Raw genomic sequence first — 23,577 nt, forward strand, 5'->3', positions numbered from 1 at the left:
TTTTCAACGAGCAGGCCTGGAATCTTTTATAAATGTAATAAAGCCTATTTCAGATACCAATTAAAAATTTTTTAATTTATTAATTTATTTTAAACAAAAAAATCTCTTTTCTACTACAAAAAATGTCTTTTCAACAAAATACTTGAATTTACAAAATATGAAATTGATATGTGCAAAAGTTGAATTTTAAAACCAAGTAAATTATATAATTTTATCAAAAAAGAGGACGATTTTTAACTAAAAAATATAAACCTAAAAAAAATGAAAAAATGAAACTAAGAATAAGTCTAAAACTAAATAAAGATTAGCTAAACTGTTAAATTCTCAACATAATGGTTCAACTTTCAGCAAAAAAGATGAATTTTTACTAAAAATATAAATCTTAAAAATAATGATATCTTGACCACGTGATTCAACAAAATCTTTCAAACAAAATAGATGAATGCAAAGAAGAAGAAGAATTTGTAACCAAAAAGTTGAATTAACAAAAAAAAAAATGAAATTTCTACTTGAACAGATGAAGTTTTCAATTAAAAAGATAAATTTTCAAACAGAAATTGCTGAATTTTCTGTTAAAAAGGATTTTAGTTGATTTTTCAAAATTGAAAAATGATTTTTTTAAACGAAAAATAAATTTCTAAGAAAAAAAAATTCCTATGCAAAAAGTTGAATTTTATTAACCAAAAAAGATGCATTTAAAAAAATAGATGAATTCTCTGCCAAATAGTTGCATTTTTATTCAAGAAAGATGAAATTTGTAGTAAAACAGATGAATTTTTAATAAAAAAACAAGCAAGTTTTTTTAAAAGTTCAACTTTCATCCAGAAAAGATTTTAGTTCATTTTTGAACACAAAAATATAAATTTTAAACAAGAAGTAAATTTTCTATAAAACAGTTAAATTAAAAAAAAAAAAAACAGTACAATTCCAAACAAAAAATTATGATGTTTTAACCAAATATTTAATTTAAATTTTCAACCAAACAGTTGCATCTTCATTTAAGAAAGATTTCAGTTCTCTTTTTTACACTAAAATAATAATTTAAATAAAAAAGTATTTTTTTTTGCGAAATAGTTAAATTTTCAACAAAATAGCAAAACTTTTAACCAGAAAGCATGACCTTTCAACAAATATGTTGAATTGTTAACCAAACTCTTGCATTTTTATACAAGAAAAATAAAAATCCTACCGAAACAGGTAAATTTTTAAATAAAAAAGACAAATAAAAAAAGCAAGTGTTGAATTTTCATCCAAAAAGATTTAAATTGACTTTTCAACACAAAAATAAGAATTTTAAACAAAAAGTAAATTTTCTAGGAAATAATTGAATTTTCAACAAAACAGTTGCATTTTATAGTTGAATTATCAGCAACAAAATATCAGTTTTAAACAAAAGATTAATGTTCTGAGAAAAGAGTTGAATTTTTAACCTAAAAAGACGAATTTATGACGAAAACGTTGAATTTTCAACCAAAAAGGATGTATTTTTACAAAAATTGTCACAACAAAATTATGCGATACAGTTTAAGGTATCTTTCATAAGTTAGAGTTGATTTTATAGCCATTTATTTATTTTAAGTTTGTTAAAAAAATGATTGAAAAAAGTGAAAAAATGTTTTTTTTTTACTTAAAAAATCATAACTCACGCAATTTTAATTATTTTAACCTGAAAATTTATGACTATAGTTTTTAAATAGCGTAATTTCATAAAAAAAAGATTGCAACATGATTGCTTTCAAAAAAATATTTATTTGCACAGTTGAAAAGTCAATTTTATGATGCAATGATGAATCCGATTTTTTGCTTTTAAATCGATTTATTATTATAAAAATTGAGGAACTTTGACATGTAATACTATGAAAATACAAGAAATTGAAAGAAAAAAAGTATGAAATAATTGAAAAAAATAATTGTTTCACTTCATGTGAAATACTTACGTTAGAAAGTAAACAAAAATTTGTTCCAAAATTACTTTTTCACTTAATAAGAGCACACTGGGTGTTTAACACCCGAAAATTTGTTTACCTCCACTTTCAGCAGCTGCTGATAGAGTTCTGAGCTGGTTATATTACTTTAAAAACGGTATCGAAAATGAGAATATTACCGAGAATATATAACCGAGAAATAAATTCTCTGAGAATTTATGAGAATCTCAGAATTTCTTTTAATTAATAGAACACTGCATTTTTTCGTTAACTTTTCGATTGAAAATTCAACTCTTTTTTTTGAAAGTTTGTCTTTTTTTTTTTAAAGTTTGCCTGCTTTAGCAGAAATTACATTTTTTAAATAAAAATGCAACTGTTTGATTAGAAATTAAGCTATTATACTATTTTCTTGAAAACTTAACTATTTTGTAGAAAATGTACTTTTTGTTTAAAATTTATATTTTGGTGTTGAAAAATGAACTATAATATTTTCTGGATGAAAGTTCCAATTATAAAAAAATGGTTTTTTTACTACAAATTCATCTGTTTTAGTATCAAATTGATCTTTTTTGGATAAAAATGCAACTATTTGGTAGAGAATGTTACTATATTGTTGAAAATACATGCTTTTTGGTTAAAAAATTCGTCTTTTTGGATTAAAAATTCAATTTTTTTTTCGTAGAAACTTATTTTTGTGTTACAAAAATTCAATTTTTGATGTTACTGAGTTAACTGGATTCTTTTTTAAATAAAATCTCAACTTTTTTTGTACTAAAAAATTCTTCTGCTTTAAGATAAATTTCATATTTTTTGATAGAAATGCAACTATTTGCTACAGAATTCAACAATTTTGTTCAAAAGTCATCCTGTTTAGTTAAAAATTCGTCATTTTGCATTGAAAATTCAATTTTTCTGGTAGAAAGTTATTTCTTGTTAAAAAATTCATAGTTTTATCGTGAAAACTCGACTAAAATCTTGTTCAACCGAAAATTCAATTACTTTCTCTGAAAATTTATCTTTTTCATTTAAAAATTCATCTGTTATAGAAGAAATTTCATTTTTGTATAAAAATGCAACTTTTTGGTTGAAAATAGTTATTTGTTTGATAATTTAACTAATTTGTTTAAAACATTTGGTTGAATCGTTTTGTTAAGAAATCACTTTTTTGTTGAAGATTTATATTTTAAGTTGAAAAGTTATCTCGTTGGTTAAAAGTCGAATTATCTTGATGAAAATTGATCCTTTTTAATTAAAAATTAAACTATTTGGGTCAAAGTTAAAACTACATTGTGAAATTTTTCTTTTTTGAAGGCTAATGTCTGGTTGATAATTTAACTGTTTAGTAGGAAAACACTTCTTTTTTTTGGTTTAGAATTCATTTTTTAACAGAAAATGTAACTTTTTCATTTTTTTATGATTGATATTTTTAGTTAAAAATTGGCTTTTTTTGTTGTTGTTGTAGAAAATAATTGTTTAGTTTAAAATTTCCTTTTTTTGCATAAAAATGCATTAGATTCTTGGAAAATTAAGTTTTTGTTGTATAAATTTCATTATTTTTTTATTAAAATATAAATTATAACATTTTTTCGTTGGCAATTTGTCTTTTTAGGTTGGATATTCAACTATCATGTTAAAAATTCTATTATTTTGTTGAAAATTCCAGTATTTTGTTAAAGAGTTATCTTTGAAAGTAAAAAAAACAACTTTTTTTTGTTTGAAATAAATTAAAACATTTGAAAATCTTAAATTTGTGCACGAAACACTGTTTTATTCCGCTTATCAAATATTCTATGGTAAAATTATCATAATATCAACCCTTAAATGACACTGGGGGTCCATTGGACCCCAGACCCTTTTTAAACGAATATAAAAATTCGTACATTCCATTAATTTCTCATTGTTTTTCGAAGTGTTACAAATAAAATTTAAGTTAATTTACCGATTGATTCTTTAGAAGAGATGTTAAAGAATACCCCAAAAAAAAATCAAAAATTAAACTTTTTACAACAGTTTAAAAACGCTGGGGTCCAAAAGACCCCAAGTATCAGCTATGTTATTTTTTGAAGGTGTGCCATTTAAGAGTTAAAATGCAGTTTTAAATAATTAATGAGTTGCTGCTTTACATATTCCAAATTCCTGAATATGTTTGAGTTAGAAAATAATTTATATTCAACCGTTGATATAACCTGAACAATAAAAATATTATTAACAATCATAAATTCTCTTAAATTCTTTCAAATTCTTTTAAATTCTCCTAAATTCTGTCATATTATTACTCAATTTTACTCGACACTTACTCAATTTTTTTCGAATTAAGTATGGTTTATAAGAGTTTGAAAATTGCTTTGGGTACTTGACACCCACAATGGACTTTAAGGGTTATAGAAACATAAATGTATTTATAATCTTTTTAACAAGTACAACTTTTCTATCTGAACTATAATATTAAAATCAAAAGCATTTGAACAGTTTAAAAAAATTAATTTTTATAAGAAAACATATGCATTATATATGGTATATTTAATAAGAATTGAAAAAGCAAAACAAATTGTAATAATGGTAAAATCTTTCCTTTCAATTAATTTCACTCTTTTTCCTGTGAATGTTAATTGCTTCCAGTACTTAAATAATCCCTTCAATAGAATGATATTGGGAATGAGTTTGTTAAAAATGTAACTATATCCTTAAAAGTTATATTTTTGGTCGAAAATTAAACTTTGTTCAAAATTTGTTCTTTTGGTTTGAAAATTAATCTTTTATGTTATAAAGTCATCTTTTTTGTTTGAAATAAATATTTTATTTTAATTTAAATCCGAAATTGGATTTTTCTATTCTGTTCATAAAAGATTCGTAAAAATTTCAATGTTGGTCTTTGAATATTAGTAGTCAGGGAAAATAAAAAATTGGTCAGGGAAAGAATCAGGGAATTTTGAAAATAAATTTGTTTGGCCATCCTCTTTACTTAACGGAATTTTAATATTAAATCATATTTCAGCGAAAATCAAAAAGAGTGTAAATTCATTTGATTTGTTTTGGAGGCTTTGAAATTTCCGAAGGTATGAAACTAAGTTTCCTATATTGTTTTTTTCTTCTCTTCAAATTCAGGATGCGTTTGAAGAAAGTGAAACGGAAGGAGGAGAAGCAAAAGTGGGACGATCGGCATTGGTCGAAAAAAGCCCAGAACGAAATGACGGAACGAGACTGGAGAATTTTTCGCGAGGATTATAGTATATCGATCAAAGGTGGGCGAATTCCGCCGCCAATCCGATCATGGGATGAATCTGGATTTCCAAAAGAGATTCTGGATATTATCACGAAAGTTGGTTACAAGGATTTGACGCCAATTCAGAGACAGGCGATTCCCATTGGTCTGCAAAATCGGGACATTATTGGTGTGGCTGAGACTGGTTCTGGAAAAACCCTCGCATTTTTAATTCCTCTTTTGCTCTGGATTACGAGTCTTCCGAAAATTGAGAGAATCGAGGAGGCGGATCAAGGACCTTATTCGATTATTCTCGCTCCCACTCGGTAATTTAACATTTTTTCATAATAAAATAAAACTGTTTGGTTGAAAATTCGATTTTTTTTTGAAATTAATTTTCCTAAGTGATAATTTAACTATTCTATTTTTGGTTGAGTATCTTTTTTAATTAACGGCTCATCTCTTTGGTTGGAAATTAATTTTTTTTAACTGAAAATTTTACTATTCAATTTTCGGTTGACAATTTATCTGTTTTATTTTAAAATTGATGTATTTTGTTAAAAATTTTCTTGAGTGCAAATTAATTTTCTTGGTTAAAAATTGATCTTTTTTAGTTAAAACTTCAATTGTTTCGTTGCAAATTTATGTATTTGTTGAAATATCATATTTTTTAATGGAAAATTAATCTTCTTGTTTACAAAATTCAGGTATTTAATTTAATATTTATTATTCTAGTTAAGAATCTTTTTGGTTGAAAATAAAACTACATGGTTCAAAGTCAAACTCTTTTTTTGAAATCTTATTTTTTGGTTTAAAATTCACCTACAAAAGTTTAATAATAATTTTAGTTTATCTTTTTAGTTAAAAATTAACCTATTTTGTTAAAATTTTAATTCTTTTGATGAAAATTCATCTTTCTTGAATAAAAACGAATTTTTTGTTGAAAATTCATCTTTTTTTAGTTTAAAAGTCAATTCTTTTATAAATAATTTGTTTTTTTTTGGTTTGAAAGTTCAACTGTTATTGATTGAAGTTTAATATATTTTTTTTAAATTCAAAATTAAACCATTTTATTGAAAATTCGTCTCTTTTGCTTTAAATTTGAACTATTTAGTTGCAAATACGACTGCTTGGTTAATAAATCATATTTTTGTCTGTTGAAAATTGAACTATTTGGGTTGAAAATTCATCTTTCATAAATGAAAATTAATTTTTCGTTAAGAATTCATGTAATATTACATTTTTCCTTGAAGATTCAAATTTTTATGTCGAAAATTGTACTATGTGGTTAAAAATCCGTTTTTCATTTTTTAAAAAATTAAACTATTTGGTTGAAAGTTCATCTTTCTTGATTGAAAATTAATTTTGTTTTCACATTCATCTGTTTGAGTTTAAAATTCAACTGTTTTTTTTGGCAATTCATCTTTTTCGATTAAAAATTCAAATATTTGCTTACAAATTCAACTATTTGGTTGTAAATATAATTATTTTGTTGAAAATTTAACTGCTTTGTTAAAAAGTCAACATTTTTGGTCGAAAATTCAACTTTTTGGTTGCAAATGAAACTGTTTGGTTGAAAATCTTGTTGCTTTTGTTAAAAAATTCAACTATTTGTTCGAAAATTCATCTCTTTTGGTAGAAAATTAATTTGGCTGTTGTTTAAATATTAACTATTAACTGTTTTTGATTGAGGTTTAATCTTTTTTTATTAAAAATTAAGCCATATGATGGAAAATTTATTTTTCTAGATTGAAAATTTAACTCTTAGGTTAGAAATTCAACCATTTTAGTAAAAATTCGTCTCTTTGCTTTAAATTTCAACTATTTGGTTGAAAATGAAATTGTTTGGTTACAAAATTTAATTATTTGGTTAAAAATTGAACCATTTTGTTAAAAAGTTATCTTTTTTGGTCGAAAATTCAACTTTTTAATTAAAATCTGGTTCTTACATACAATTTAAACTATTTGATTGAAAAGGCATCTCGTTTAGTAGAAAAATCATTTTTTTATGTATATAAATTTTATATATACCTTTTTTTAAAGAATTTATATTTTTAGGTCAAAATTCAAATATTTGGTTAAAAATTAAATTTTTTTGTTGAAGTTTTAACTATTTGGTTAAAAATTTAATAATTTATTTGAAAATTTAACTGTTTTTAATCAATTTAATAATTTAAATGAAATAATTTAATTATAAAGTTAATAAATTTAATTATTTGGTTAAAAATTTCACTATATTGTTAAAAATTTATTTTTATGTTGTTCTGGAAATGTCAACTTATTGTATGAAAATTTAACTGTCTATTTGAAAATTCATCTGTTTTTCATTGACTTTTTGATAAAAAATTAAACCATATGCTGCAAAATTGATTTTTCTAGATTGAAAATTTAACTCTTAGGTTAAAAATTTAATCGTTTTATTGAAAATTTGTCTCTTTTGAAAACAATTTCCATTATTTGGCGCCAAAGGTAACGGTTTGGTTAAAAATCGTTTTGTTTTTGTTGAAAATTCATCTTTTTTAATTGAAAATCAATTTTTTTGTTAATAATTCATCTCTTTTGGTAGAAAATCCTTTTTTTAAATATTAACTATTACCTTTTTCGTTACAAATTTCTATTTGTAAATTAAGAATTCAACTATTTGGTTAATATTTGAAATATTTTGTTGAAAATTAAATTTTTTTTTTGAAATTTCAACTTTTTGGTTGAAAATTTAACCATTAAACTGTCTTTGATTGAAGTTAAATCCTTTTTTAGTAAAAATGAAACCGTATGGTGGAAAATTCTTCTTTGTAGATTAAAATTTAATTATTTTGTTAAAAAGTCATTTTTTGTCAAAAATTCAACTGTTTTGTTGAAAACTTGTTCTTTTTTTTGTATGAAAAACTCATCTTTTATGGTAGAAAAGCATATTTTTTGTTGAAATAAATGAATTTTAAATCTTAATATGAAATTCTTCTATTCCCTTCATGAAATATTTTGTATTCTTTTATTTGTTTTCAGTGAATTGGCGCAGCAAATCGAAGAGGAAACGAATAAATTCGGTGAACCACTCGGAATTAGGACGGTGGTTCTCGTCGGTGGTCTTTCAAGGGAAGAACAAGGTTTGAGACTAAGGATGGGTTGCGAGGTAAGTTCAAGGATCCTCTGAAAATTACGATAATTTACATTTTTTATTTTTTTCAAGGTTGTTGTCGCCCAAGAGATTGAAAAAAAAGTTTTTATGATTTATGGGTAATTTTAAAACGATTTTTCTCTAAGGAAATCTAAGAGAAAACTCAAAAAAAGATTACAAAATATTTTCAATTATTTTCCAACATTTTCAAAAAGTGTGTAAAATATTTTTAAACCAAATTTTGCAATTTTGCCATAATACATCGTTTTAGAAAAAAATTGGAGTACTTTTAAGGGGTATTCAGAAGTTTTTAAAAGATTAAAAAATAATTAAAACTTGTCAAGATTTTTTAAAAGAATTTTGTCAAGTTTTACTTAAGTGAAAGAAATTTTTTCAGGGTCCTAGGAAAAGTTAAAATAGTTTTATATTTCGAAAAATTAATTTTAAGAGATTATTTAAAAAGATTTTTAAATATTTCAAAAACTTTCAAAGAATAAGCTAAACTTTAAGAGCCTTAAAATAATTTGGAAAGTTTTCAAGAGAATAAACAAATTTTCTTAAAATTTCTTGTAAAGTTTAGAATATTTTAAAAATTCATTTGTATGGTTAAAAATTCTTTATTCTTTTTGTAGACATTTAATTTGTTATTGTTAAAAATGCAACATATTTGTTGAAAATTTAAGTGACAATTTCGTGAAAAATTCCAAAACTTGATTGAAAATTTAACTAATTTTTCAAATTAAAGACTGGCTGTTTTAATTAAAAATGTGAATGAAGTAAAAATTTTCTTAAAATTTCTGGGAAAATTTAGAATATTATATAAAGTAATATATTTAAAAACTTGGAAAAATTTTCGAAAATTTATCAAATATTTCTTGATGCCAGATGACTATACAAATGTTAAAATATTTTAGCTTCATTAAAAAGTCTATTCGATTAAAAAAATATCACATTTATGTTTATGTTTAAATAAAAAAAGATGAAATTTATACCAAAAAATTAATTTTAAAACCAAAAAGACGAATGTTAAAAAAATGAAGATTTTTCACTCAAGAAAGAAATAAAAGTTTATCCAAATTGTTGAAGTTTCAAAACAAAAGACGAATTTTATCTATTAAAATTGAATTTTCAAACAAAAAATATTACTTGTCGTTAAAAAATTAATTTTACTACAAAATGATGCATTCTTACTGAACAAAAATGAAATCTCAACTGAAGAAAATTATTTTTTTTTTTACCAAAAGCGAACTTTGAACTAAAAAAGATCAATCTTAAAAAATGGAAAAGTTTTATTTTCAGTTAAAAAATTAACTTTAAACAAGAAAAAGACTTTTCTACTGACAGTTACATTTTTAACCAGACATAAGCTTTCAATAAAAAAAAAGGTTAACAATATAGTTTAACTTTAACCCCAGTAATTAAATTTTCAATTAAAAAAGTTTAATTTTCAACAAAATGTTTTACCTTTCAACGAAAGAGATGATTTTTCAACTAAAGATATAAATTTAAAAAAAAATGATTTCTTAACAAAGTGATTCGATAAAATATTTCGAACAAAATAGTTGAATACTTAAGCAAAGATGAATACAAATTAACCAAAAAGTTGGATTTTCATGAACAAAAAACATGAAATTTCTACTGAAAAAGATGAGTTTTTAAAGTAACAAGATAAATTTTTCAATTAAAAAGAGATTTCAGTTGACGTTTTAATATTCAAATATCAATTTTTTAACAAAAAATAAGCGTCTACGAAAAAAATTGAATTTTTAACAAAGTAGTCATTCCAAATAAAAAAAATTTGTTATGAAAAATGTTAAAATTTGCAACAACAAAAACACATTAATTTTAACCAAGTCCGGAAAAAGTATAAGCCGTCATTTATTAGAACGCCATCATTTTTCAAAAATTGTTTAAGAAGTGACGGTCAAAAGAAATTGTATTGCAAAAAAAAGGGTTAAAAGTAATGATTTTTTTGTTGAATTTTACTATTTTTCATAAAGAATAATATTTTTACAAGGTGGTCGCTGGACTAGAAAACCTGAAAAACCGGAATTTTATGAGACCGGAAAAAACCGGGAAATGACAGTGAATTTATTTTTTGACCAGGAATTTTACAAAATTTTAGGGTAAAAAATCGCTTAAACTTTCTTTGAGTTTAACCCATTTTTTAAATAATTAGTTAAATTGTGTTTTTTCATTTATGATATTCATTTTATTATGCGTAATTAGAAAGTCTTTCACTTTAAAAAGGTTTCATTTTGGATTTTTAATTTTTAAGTGTAAATTTTAATTTAAGGAATTTTAAAATTCAGTTTTAAAGACTTGAAAGAATTAAACTTTAGAAGCGTTTAAAATAGCAGATTTTTCCTAAAATTGAAACTTTATCAACTATTTTTAATTTTGAAATAACTTTGAAAATAATATATTTATAATTAAAGGCTTTAATTAAATTTGAAATATAATTTTTGTCTAAAATATTCCATTATCAAATCATGCAATTTGCAATTTTTTAATTAAGGTTACAATTTTAATTGTTATAAAAACAATTTAGAAACTTTTTAAGAATTTTGAAAGGCTTCAGAAGAATAAAAAACCTTTTCTAGAAAAATTGAAAATGATTTTAAGGAAATTTGTTCAATTTAGCAGGATTTTATAAAAATTTGTAGGAAAAATCCAAATAATTTTTAAAAATGTTTAGAATTTCTGAAAAAATTTGAAATAATTAAAATTTTGAATAAATGTCAAACAAGATGTAAACGTTACAAGATTTTGAAAAAAAAATTTGAAGCATTTTAAGGATTTTTAAAATATTAAAAATAAGAATAACTTTAAATTTAAGAGGTGTTCAGTTTATATCAAAAATGTAATCGTTCTATTTTCAATCTTTCGAGATGATAATGTAAATTTATCTATTTGAAAGTGATTCTGAATCTTTGAACTCTATAATTTTTAAAAATTTATATTTTTAATTTAGCAGTTCCAGTTTACACGTATAAACTATTGAGCATTCGAATATAATATTTTTGAATGAAAGAAAACTTTTAAACTTCAGTTTCAAAAAGTTAAAATTCAAGAGTTCCAGTTTAAGTGATTTAATCTGCAGTTCCGTTTGTATTTTTGACCCTGAAAAATGTTTTTATTCAAAATGACACCAGTTATATTATTTTGATTCTTAAAATCATAGAAATTTTTTTTTTTCCCCAGATATCTATCTGACTTTTGGCATGACAACTACTTGAAAATGTAAATTTGTTGTTTTCTAGATTGTGATCGCCACTCCTGGTCGTTTGATCGATGTTTTGCAAAATAGATACTTGGTTTTGAATCAATGTACGTACATTGTTCTTGACGAGGCCGACAGAATGATTGACATGGGTTTCGAACCGGATGTCCAAACAATTCTGGAATATATGCCTGCCACAAATCTCAAGCCGGACAACGAGGACGCCGAAAATGAGGAGAAACTTCTTGCGAATTATAACACAAAAAAAAAGTACAGACAGGTAAGTGAATCTATTTTTTTTTTTAATGGGAAATAAGGAATTTTATTTATCAAACCAAGAAGAGCAGTTCTTTAGAAAAAAAAATCTTCTCAACTTTGACTTTAGTCGTTTTTTTTTAAATTTAAATAATTAAGTTAAATTGTTCTTGCTTTTCAATGCTATCATTCAGTTTAGATTGCGCAATTCGAAAATTTTTCACTTTGAAAATTTTAGATTTTTTATTTTTAAGAGTACATGTTAATTGAAAGAATTTTAAAATGCAGTTTCAAAGACTTGAACAATTGAAAATGAGAAGACTTTGAAATCGAAGAATTTGGATAAAAGTAATTTTTATGCGATCAAAGGTGAATATAAATTAATCAATGATTTTTGTAATTGAACTGTACTTTAACAGGGAAATGATTTTTTGGGTAAAAATTAAGCTTTCCGGTTGAAATTTCATCTTTGTTTTGGTAAAATTCAACTATTCAAGTTGATTTAATTATTTTAGTTTAAAATTCATTTCTTTTTTTGAAAATATAACATATTTTTTCAGTTGAAAATTCGTGTTTTTTGTGTGTATAAATTAGTCTACTTGGTTGAAAGTTCATCTTTTTAGTAACAAATTTAATTATTCTAGTTATAGATTCATCAGTTTAGTTGAAAGTTTTTCACTTTGTTTGAAAATGTAAATATGATTTAAAAATTATAATTTTTCTTCTTGAAAATAATGTTTTTAATCGAAAATTTGACTTATTCGAATCAAATATTCCATAATTTTAGTTGAAAATTCATCTCTGCGATTGAACATTACTTTTTTTAACGTAAAATTTGACTTTATTTTTTGACTCACAATTTATCTTTTTTAGATGAAAATTCGTCGAAAATATCTTTGAAAGATTCCTCGTTTTACTTAAAAAATAATCTTTTTGGTTAAAAATTCATCTGTATCATTACAAGATTCATAATTTGAGTTGAAAATTCAGCACTTTCTTTAAAAATGTAACTTTTTTTGTAATTAGTTTCTCTTCCTGTTTGAAAATTAATTTTCTTAGTTGGAAATTCAAGTATTCTAGTTGAAAATTAATTTTTTTCGGTTGAAAATTCAACTATTCTACATGCATAATTTTTTAGTTAAAAATTCATCTTTTTTGCCGAAAATTCAATGATTCTAATTAAAGATTCCTGATTTTAGTTCATAATTGACCAAGTCGTTTAAAATTGTAACTATTTTGTTTAAAATTAGTTTTTTTGTTGAAAATTATTTTAGTTTAAAATGAAAATGTAATTATTCCAATTGAATATGCCATTATTTTGATTCAAAATGCATTTCTTTGATTGAAAATTAATTTTTTAACTTCAGATTTAACTATTCGATTTGAAGACTCATAATTTTAGTTGAAAATTCATCACTTTGTTTAAAAATGTAAGTATTTTTTTTTAAATTAGTTTTTTACAAACCGAAAATGTGCTTACTGCGATTGAAAATCCATTTCTTTGATTAAAAATTAATTTTTATTCTAGTTAAAAATTAAACTTTTTAGTTGAAGATTAATCTTTTTGGTTTAAAAATCAATTCTTTCAGTTGAAGAATCATAATTTCAGTTAAAAATTCCTGTTTTTTGTTGTTGTTGAAAATTTAACCATTTTTTTTAATCGAATAATTTTTTCTTCAGTTAAAAATTTATTTATTTTGTTGAAAAATTGTATTTTTTGGTAGAAAATTAATCTTTTTTGTGTGATTTTTAATATTTTTAAAATTAATTTTCGCGTATTCCAGTTCAGTATTTATAATTTTACTTGAAATTTAATCTTTTTGTTAGAAATTGTTGCATTTTATTGAAAAATCGTAATTGTTGAAAGAAAATTAATCTTCGCGTTGATTTTATTGGGTAAAGATTCAATTATTCTAGTTAGAAATTCACCATTTCAGTTGAAACTTTATTTTCTGTTTGTTTAAAATTTAATTATTCTAGTTGAAGATTCATTATTTTAGTTGAAAATTCACCTTTTTGGCCGAAAATAAAATTACTTGGTTGAAAGTTAAACTCTCCTTAAAACTGCATGTTTTTGGTTCTTTAAATCTTTTTGGTTATAAATTAGTTTTTTTTTAAAGAGAAAATGTAATTATTGCAATTGAATATTTCATTATTTTATTTGATAATTGTTCTCTTTGATTGAACATTATTTTTTTAACTTTTCATTTTTTGTTTGAAAAAGGATATTATTTTAGTTGAAAATTCGTTTTTTTTTTGTAGAAACTAATCCTGTTTGAAAGTTAATCTTTTTGTTTGAAAAAGAAATAATTATAGTTGGAAATTTAAAATTTTGGTTTAAAACTCATTATTTTGGTTTGAAATGCTACTGATTCCGCTGAAGGTTCATCATTTTAATTGAAAATTAATTTCTTTTTTTTGAACATGTAACTAGATTTTTGAATACTAGTTTCTTTTTTTTTTTTTGGTTCAACATAATTTTTTAAATTACACATGTAATTATTCCAATTGAAGATTCTATCATTTCAGTTAAAAATTCCTCGTTTTGGTGGAAAATGGTTTTTTTTTTAACTTAAAATTTAACAATTCATTATTTGGTTTAAAATTTATCTTTTTCTTTTAAAATTCATATATTTTGTTGAAAATTCATCTTTTTGGTAGAAATTTATGATGTTTAAAAATTCAACTTTTTGGTTTAAAATCCAACTATTCTAGTGGAAAATTAATCACTTTGTTTGAAAATGCAACTGTATTTTTTTAGTGTAGTTTTTTTGTTGACAATTTTTTTTTAATTTAAAATTTAATTATTTCAATTGAAAATTAAATTATTATAGTTGAACATTAATTTCTTTGTTTAAGCATTAACTTTTTTAACTGTAAATTGAACTATTTCATTTTTGGTGGACAGTTTATCCTTTTTAATGGAAAATTCGTCTTTTTTAGTGGAAATTAATCTTCTAGGTTAAAAATTCATCTTTTTGTTGTAAATCTAAATTATTTGATATAATTTTAATTTTAAATTAAATTTGAAACTTTAAAAAATTCTAAATATCTCTTAAAATTACTCTAATTTTTTCTACAAATAATAAGTGTTCAATTGTTATTTATAAATTCAAATTTGAAGGAAATTTGTGTAAATTCGCAGGATTTTCTAGAAGTTGAAGGACAAATTTAATTAATTTTAAAAGTCATTTAGAAGTTCTGAAAAAATAAAAAAAAATAATTTTGAATATTTGAAAAAGTTTAAAATAACTTCTAGATTTTTCAATATTTTTAAATAAAGTTTTAAAGCTTTTCAAGGATGTTTAAACTATTTAAAATACAAATCCTGCAAACTTCTAATTTAAGAACTCTGAACTTGAAAAAAATTAAAAATTTTTAGATGTTTCTAGCCTAAAATAACTGAATAATATATTTAAAAAAATTTTAAAGTTAAGTGATTAATTCTTTAATTTAGAGTATTGAAAATCTAAACGTGGATTTATATTTATTGAACTTAATATAAATTTTTTAACTCTATAATTTATGAATATTAACAATTCTGAATTTTGCAGTAAATCTGCATTTCACTTAAAACTGTTCAATTGAAAAGTGTTAGCATTTTTGAATTTAAAAACTTTTAAACTTTAATTTTAAAAGTTAAAAATTCAAGAGTTCCACTTTGAATGCTTTAATTTGTTGTTTATTTTTTTATCACTTGAAATGGAAAAATTTTTAGTATGGAGTTCGATTTTTAAAATTTTATTGACCGAGAAAAATGTTTGCGAATGGGGAAAAAGCCGGTCTCATTAGTTTAACAAATGAAACCGTCAGATTGGTGCTTTATAAAATATTGTCAATTTTAAAATAACTTTAAAATAATATATTCATAATTAAAAGCTTTTATTAAATTTCAAATATTCTTTCAGTCGAAAATATTCCATCCTTAAACCATTTACTTTGAAATTTTTTAATTAAAAAAAAAGAGCAATGTGTTAATATTTGAAAATGTTTGACTTAATTAAAAATATATTAAAAAATTTAATTTTTAAGTCAAATTGTTGAATTTTGATGTATACATAACAAGTGAATACCTAATATTCTTAGAAACAATTCGAGTAATTTGAAAATATATTCAGAAGTTTGGAAATAATAAATAAATGAATTTAAAACTCGAAATGATTTCAAATAATTTAAGGTAGTTGTCTTACTAAAAGTCAGATATCTGAAAAAAACCTTTTTCTATGATTTTAAGAATTAAAATATTATAAATGATTTCATCTCAAACAAAAAACATTACTTCTTTTGAAAAATGTTAACATTCACAAAAAAACATCAATTTTACAGAAAATGAAACAAATAACTCGCTGTATTTGAAAAGAAATTTAATATGAATTCTAACAAAAAAAAAAAAAAATTAGAGAATTTTATTGATCAGGGAAAAGTCAGGTAATTAACAAAAAAAAAAAAAATCTGGAAAAAGTCAGTGAATTTCTATAACTTCAAAGAACTGTCTAGAAGAATAAATATGAAATTTTTATATTTCGTTTATAAGGTTGAATATTTAACTATTTTGTAGAAAATTTAATTATTTTGTTGAAATTTCTTTACCCTTAAAAAATAATTAATAATAATTTAAAAATAATAATCTGTATAAATTAGTAGAACTCAAGTATTTTTGGTTGAAAATTATTTCTTTTTCCTTGAAATGTCTACTTACTATTATATTTTTTCTTCATAATTCATCTTCTTTGGTTAAAGATTCTTTTATTTGATTGAATATTTAATGGGACGACTGAAAAATTCCAAAAAAATAAAATTCCCGACGATGTAAAATTCCAGTAAAATAAAAGTTTCGAATAATAATATTCCTAAATTAAAAAATTTCAAAATGATAAAATTCTCTAATAATAAAATTTTCGAACAAAAATAATAAAAATTGTTGCTATTAAATGTATTGTGAAAAATGATCGGATTATTATTTAAGAATTCCGGAATAATAAAATTTCCGACAGAAAATAATTGAAAAATTGCCGAAAAATAAAATTCCCGATTGTTTGTAATATTAACGAATTTGAAAATTTCCGAATAAAAAAAAATGATTTGTTGATTGAAAATACAATACTCAAATACTTTTATAACAAAAGTAATTTTTAATTTGTATAGTTTTAAAATTATTGTTTGAATTTAAAATAACAATGAATTAAAAAAATTTATTCGAAAAATATATTATTTCAATTATTGATATTTTGAAATTTAAACAATAAATTTAGAAACTTGAAACATCAAAAATAATGTTTGAATTGAAAATATTCGATTATTGTATTTCTAATAAATAAATAATGTAAATTGTTTAAATATCATAATATTATTCATAATCAATTGAATACAGAAAATTGCCAAATTATAAAATTCCCAAATTTAAACAGTTAAAATTGTTTTATAAATATTATTTATTGATAAAAAATACAAAAATATTGATGAAAAATTATTTTTAATGTTCACAGTTTAAAAAAAAATTATCGTTAGGATTTAAAATAACAATAAATGGAAAAAATTTCATCCAGAAATATATATTTTTCGATTATTCTTTTTTGAAATTCAAACAATAATTTTAGTAACTGCAAACATTAAAAATAATTTTTTGTTATAAAAGTATTTGGCTAATTCTTCAAGTAGTTTTTATAGTAGAAATATTACTTAGAAGAAGAAATATTTCTGAATTGTAATATAATTTTTTTTACAGTTTTCGTTGAGAATTTACCTTTTTTTCTTGAAAATTCAACAACTTGCGATTAAAAGCTAAACCTTGTTAAAAATTAAATATTTTGTTTGGAAGATGTATTTTTTAAATTGAAAATTTCTCTATTTTTAATTTTTATCTATTTTATTTATTTTAATTCAATTTGATCTTTTTTGGATCAGAATGCAATTATCTGGTTGAAAATTCATATTTTTTATTCAAAATCTAAACTGCATTTTATTCAATTAATGCGATTTGTGCAGATTTGGTCTTTTTTCTAGAAAATTAATCTTATTGGTTGAAAATTCATCTTTTTTGTAGATAGAAAATTCAACAATTCCAGTTGAAAATTAATCATTTTAGATAAAAAATTATCCATTTTGGTTGAAAGTTAGTTTTTTCAGCTGAAAATTTGGATGTAAATTTGTCTTTTTGTATCAAAAATTAATTCATTTCGTTGAAAAAAACAACACTTTTTGTTTGGTTAAAAATGGAATTTTTTTGGTTGGAAATAATTTTTTTCTTAATGAAATTGGAATTATGGAATATTCCGTAATTTTAGTTAAAAATTCATTTTTTTTTGTTCGAACATTCATTTTTTGACTGAAGATTTAATTATTCTAATTTTCGTTGAAAAATATATTTTTAAGATTAATTAGATTAATTAAATTAATTTTATTTAGATTATAAAGAAATGATATCTTAATATATTTTCAAATTTTCAAGTTTAAAAAAATGAACTAAAATGATACGTTCTAAGTAAATTTAATTAATTTTAATGAATTCATTTTATAATTTGCTTTTGAACTGAAGGGTCTTATTCTAAAAAAAATCGAAACATAGGAACTAAGTTTTCAAAATAATTTGCAACTTGCTTTTTTATCCATTTTACATTGATTTCTTCTCGCCTATCAAGATATTTAAATTTTGATTCATTGATCATAATTAATCTAATCGAATCTACAAAAAAATGATCAGTAAATTTTCATTTTAAATCACTAAATTATGTTTTTTAAATAATAATTTACTGAAAATATAATTTTTTACAGTTTTAGATGACGATAATGTAATATAATAAAGTTTTTTGTAGGTGAAATTTTGTACATTTTTATAATTGGATTTTTTAATTTTCCTACCGGATAGACAATAAGATTTTAAGAAAATTCAAAATTATTCAGATTTTATTTTAAAAGGTTGATTTTAAGTTTTGAAAATTTCAAAATATGTCGTAAAAGAATCTGAAAGATTTAAAAAAAATTTTTTTTGAATTAAAATTTTTTTGTATTGTAGAAGTTCCAGTAGTTTTGAAAATAATCAAAAACAATTTAAATCTTATGATTTTGAAAAGAAAGTTAAAAGCTTTTAAGAGAACAATAAAATTGTCTCCAGATTCCTGGTTAAATTTCAATTGATTTCCTCATTTTGAAAAAAAGAATTCTAGAAGAAAACTAAATCAGAATTCGCAAATTACAAAAAATGCTATTATTCTCAATAGTTATTTAAAAGTATTTATATAATTCACAGTCAATTTTAAACTTTTGAATTTTACGAAAGGTTTCAAATTTTAAGAAAAATGTAGATTTTTTTACAATTTTGTAAAAAAAGCTTTTGATGAATTTGGAATTGTTTTGCGAGAATCAATTTTCTCTAGATTGTTAGTAAAATTTAATTGGTTGGGAGGTTTTAGGACAATTTATTTGTTTATTTTTCTGAATTAAAAAAATTGTAGTTTGAATAATTGTTAAATAAAAAAAAATGAAAGAAAATTATTTTATTTAACTAGGTTCATTTTTTGAACCCGAAATAACATTATGATAATAGTAAATAAGAATAAATAAGGAAGAGCACTGTGTTCATTAAATCAAATAATTTGTTTATTAGAATATTTGAAAGGCCGAAATGAATTTAAATTAATAAATAAAATAAATTTTATATATATTATATAATATAAAAGAAATATCATAAAATTTAGAGTATATTCTTTCCGGATATTTAAAAATTGGACAAATAAGTATGTCTAATTTGATTGCGCATGAATAATGATTTGTTTAAAAGATAATAAGAAATCTTAAAGATTGTTATCCCTTACCCAAAACTATCAGGAAATTATGTTTATTTAAAAAGTGGTATGGGGCAATGGAAGATTAATTTTTTTTTAGTTAAAACCTTATTTTTTTTTGTTTCAAATTCAACTATAATGTTGAGGATTCATAATTTTAGTTGAAAATCCGTCAGTTAAGATCAAATGGTATTTTTTGGTATTAAATTAATCTTTTTGTTTGAAAATTAATCTTATTGTTTAAAAATTCATCTCTGGTCACAAATTCCGCTATTCTAGGTAATGACGCCTAATTTTATTTGGAAATTCGATTAGTTGGCTTTTATTTATACTTTCAGTTGGCCGGGAAAATTGAAAAACTTGACGGGGAAATGACCGGGACTGACCGGACCAAAGAGTTTTTTGTGAATTATTTAAATTTTTTAGACTGTGATGTTTACGGCGACGATGCCTGTGGCTGTGGAACGACTAGCAAGAACTTATCTTCGACGGCCGGCTTTTGTTTCCATCGGCAGTGTCGGAAAACCGACAGAAAGAACGGAACAAATCGTCCACATTATGGGAGAGTTCGACAAACGCAAGAAGCTTATGGAAATTCTCGGGAGAGGAGTCGAGCCGCCTGTTATTATTTTTGTCAACCAGAAGAAGGGAGTCGATGTTCTTGCGAAAGGACTCGAGAAACATGGGGTATGTGACCAAATGGCAAAGATAAACAATCGAAATTGTTTTGTTTTTAATTTTTTTTTTTTACTCAGGATGTCCACTGGGAAAACTGGAATTGACAGAACTTTTTTTTTCGAGAGTGTGCTTAATTTTGTTTTTAAATTGCAATATAAAATTTAATAACAATGATTCTTTATTTGTAAAAGTATCTTTATATCACTGGATGCAATTATTTTTTTGAAAATTCGGTTTTCTTTGATTTGAAGTTCATTTTTCTTGACTTATAAATAGGTGAAAATTAATCTTTTTGGTTGAAATGTCATCTTTGTGGTTTAAAATTCAACTATTCAAGTTGATTTAATTATTTTAGTTCAAAATTTATTACTTTTTTTGAAAATATAACATATTTTTTCAGTTGAAAATTCACTTTTTTGTAGAAATTGGTCTACATAGTTGAAAATTCATCTTTTGGGTAACAAATTTAATTATTCTAGTTACAGATTCATCATTTTATTTGAAAATTCCTCACTTTGTTTGAAAATGTAACTATTTTTTTTAAATTATCTTATTTTTTGGTTGAAACTAATTTTTTTAATTGAATATTTGACTTATTCGAACCAAAAATTCTATAATTTTAGTTGAAAATTCATCTTTTTGATTGAATATTACTTCTTAATCTTTGAAAGATTCATGTTTTTACTTGAAAATTAATTTTTTTGGTTAAAAATTCACCTATTGCATTTCAAGATTCATAATTAGAGTGGAAAATTCGTCACTTTGTTTAAAAATGTAACTATTTTTTTTTTAAAATTAGTTTATTTTTATGTTGAAAATTTGCATTAAAAATGAAATTCTGTGGCTGAACAATAATTTTTTAGCTGTATTTTTTTCAGTTTTCAATTGACAGTTTATCTTTTTTAGTTGAAAATTAATCTTTTTGGTTGAAAATTAAATTATTCTATATATATCATTTTTTAGTTAAAAATTAATCTTTTTCGTCAAAAAATCAATTATTCTAGTTAAAGATTCCTGATTTTTGTTCAAAATTCTTCACCTAGTTTGAAAATGTAACTATTTTGTTTAAAATGATTTTTTTAAAACTGAAAATGTAATTATTCCAATTGAATATTCCATTATTTCAATTGAAAATTAATTTTTAATCTTAAAATTTAACTATTCAATTTGAAGAGTCATAATTTTAGTTGTAAATTCATCACTTTGTTTAAAAATGTAACTATTTTTTTTTTAAATTAGTTTTTTTTTTCAAACCGAAAATGTGCTTACTGTGATTGAATATTCCATTATTTAAATTAAAAGTCCATTTCTTTGGTTTAAAATTAATTTTTATTCTAGTTAAAAATTAAACTTTTTGGTTGAAGATTAATCTTTTTGGTTTAAAAATCAACTCTTTCAGTTGAAGATTCATCATTTCAGATAAACATTTCTGTTTTTTGTTGTTCTTGAAAATGTAACCATTTTTTTTTATTGAATAATTTTTTCTTCAGTTAAAAATTTATTTATTTTGTTGAAAAATTGTATTTTATGGTAGAAAATTAATCTTCTTTGTGTAATTTTAAATATTTTTAAAATTAATTTTCATGTATTCCAGTTCAGTATTTATAATTTTGTTTGAAAATTCATCTTTTTGTTAGAAATTGTTGCATTTTATTGAAAAATCGTAATTGTTGAAAGAAAATTCATCTTCGCGTTTGATTTTTTTGGGTGAAGATTCAATTATTCTAGTTCGAAATTCACCATTTCAGTTGAAACTTTATTTTTTGTTTGTTTAAAATTTAATTTTTCTAGTTGAAGATTCATTATTTTATTTGAAAATTCACCTTTTTGGCCGAAAATAAAATTACTTGGTTGAAAGTTAAACTCTCCTTAAAACTGCATCTTTTTGGTTCTTGTTAATCTTTTTGGTTACAAATGAGTTTTTTTACAAGAGAAAATGTAATTATTGCAAATGAATATTTCATTATTTTATTTGATAATTGATCTCTTTGATTGAAAATTATTTTATTATCTTTGCATTTTTTGTTTGAAAAAGGATCCTTTTTTAGTTGAAAATTCGTTTTTTTTTTGGTAGAAAATAATACTGTTTGAAAGTTAATCTTTTTGTTTGAAAATGAAATAATTATAGTTGGAAATTTAAAATTTTGGTTTAAAACTCATCATTTTGGTTTGAAATTCAACTGATTCCGTTGAATGTTCATCATTTTTATTGAAAATTAATTTCTTTTTTTTGAACATGTAACTAGATTTTTGAATACTAGTTTCTTTTTTTTTTTTTTTTTTGGTTCAAAATAATTTTTTAAATTGAAAATATAATTATTCCAATTGAATATTCTATCATTTCAGTTAAAACTTCATCGTTTTGGTTTAATATAATTTTTTTTTAACTGAAAATTTTACAATTTATTTTATGGTTTACAATTTATCTTTTTAATTTAAAATTAATGTATTTTGTTGAAAATTCGTCTTTTTGGTTCAAAATCCAACTATTCCAGTTGAAAATTAATCACTTTGTTTGAAAATGTAACTAAACTTTTTTGATGTAGTTTTTTTTTTTTTTGGTTGACAATTAATTTTTTTTTAAACTGAAAATTGAATGATTTCAATTAAATATTACATTATTTTAGTTGAAAATTAATTTTTTAAACTGAAAATTGAACAATGTAATTCTTGGTGAACAGTTTATCTTTTTTAGTTGAAAATTCATCTTTTTGTTGAAAATCTAAATTATTCTATTTAAAAATTCATCAATTTAGTTGAAAATTCAGCTTTTTGGTTAAAAATTCAACTAATGGAGATGTCAAGATTCATAATGCTAGATGAAAATAATTTCTTTTTTTATCTGAAACTATTACATTTTCGATTAAAATTATTTCTTGATCGGGAATTTGACAAATTTTCAGAAGAAAAATCTGTCCAAGTTCGATTTGAACAATTTTTAAAATAAGTAGTTGAATTGATATCTTTTTCATTTATGATATTATTCAGTTTACAATGCGTAATTCGAAAATCTTTTACTCTAAAAATTCTCCATTTTACATTTTTATTTTTAAACGTATATTTTTAGTTTAAAGAATTTTAAAGTGCTGTCTTGAAGACTTTTACAATTAAAAATTAAAAGCGTTTAAAGTTGAAAAATTTGGATAAAAACAGTATTTTATCAACTGTAAATATGAATAAATGGGTAAATAATTTTTCAAGTGGATCTGTACCTTAAGTATTAAAAACTTAACAATAATTTGATAAAATGATTTTTAATTCATTTAAAATGTAACAATTTCCAGATTGCTGCTGTTTAAATTCAAAACTCTTAGTCATTAAAAAAATTTAAAGGTGCGATTGAAACTTTGTAAACTATTTTCATCTTAAAAAATAACTTAGCGATAAGATATTCGTAA

At 22.3% G+C, this 23,577-nt stretch overlaps 1 protein-coding gene across 3 annotated transcripts in view; it reads left to right on the forward strand.

Moving 5' to 3' along the window:
- LOC117168693 (probable ATP-dependent RNA helicase DDX23) overlaps nt 1–23,577 on the forward strand; it is a 55,919-nt gene that overhangs the window by 10,772 nt on the left and 21,570 nt on the right. For all 3 annotated transcript variants that reach the window (XR_004466542.1, XM_033354383.1, XM_033354376.1), the window contains exons 4-7: nt 5,031–5,453; nt 8,131–8,257; nt 11,506–11,745; nt 19,928–20,188. Coding sequence is in view for 2 of the 3 variants with exons in the window: in XM_033354383.1 (XP_033210274.1) it covers nt 5,031–5,453; nt 8,131–8,257; nt 11,506–11,745; nt 19,928–20,188 (1,051 nt within the window). In the remaining variant the exon portion in view is untranslated. The remainder of the gene's footprint in view (nt 1–5,030; nt 5,454–8,130; nt 8,258–11,505; nt 11,746–19,927; nt 20,189–23,577) is intronic.

Source organism: Belonocnema kinseyi, chromosome 1 (genome assembly GCF_010883055.1).
Source record: "Belonocnema kinseyi isolate 2016_QV_RU_SX_M_011 chromosome 1, B_treatae_v1, whole genome shotgun sequence".
Classification (NCBI taxonomy): Eukaryota; Metazoa; Arthropoda; class Insecta; order Hymenoptera; family Cynipidae; genus Belonocnema; species Belonocnema kinseyi.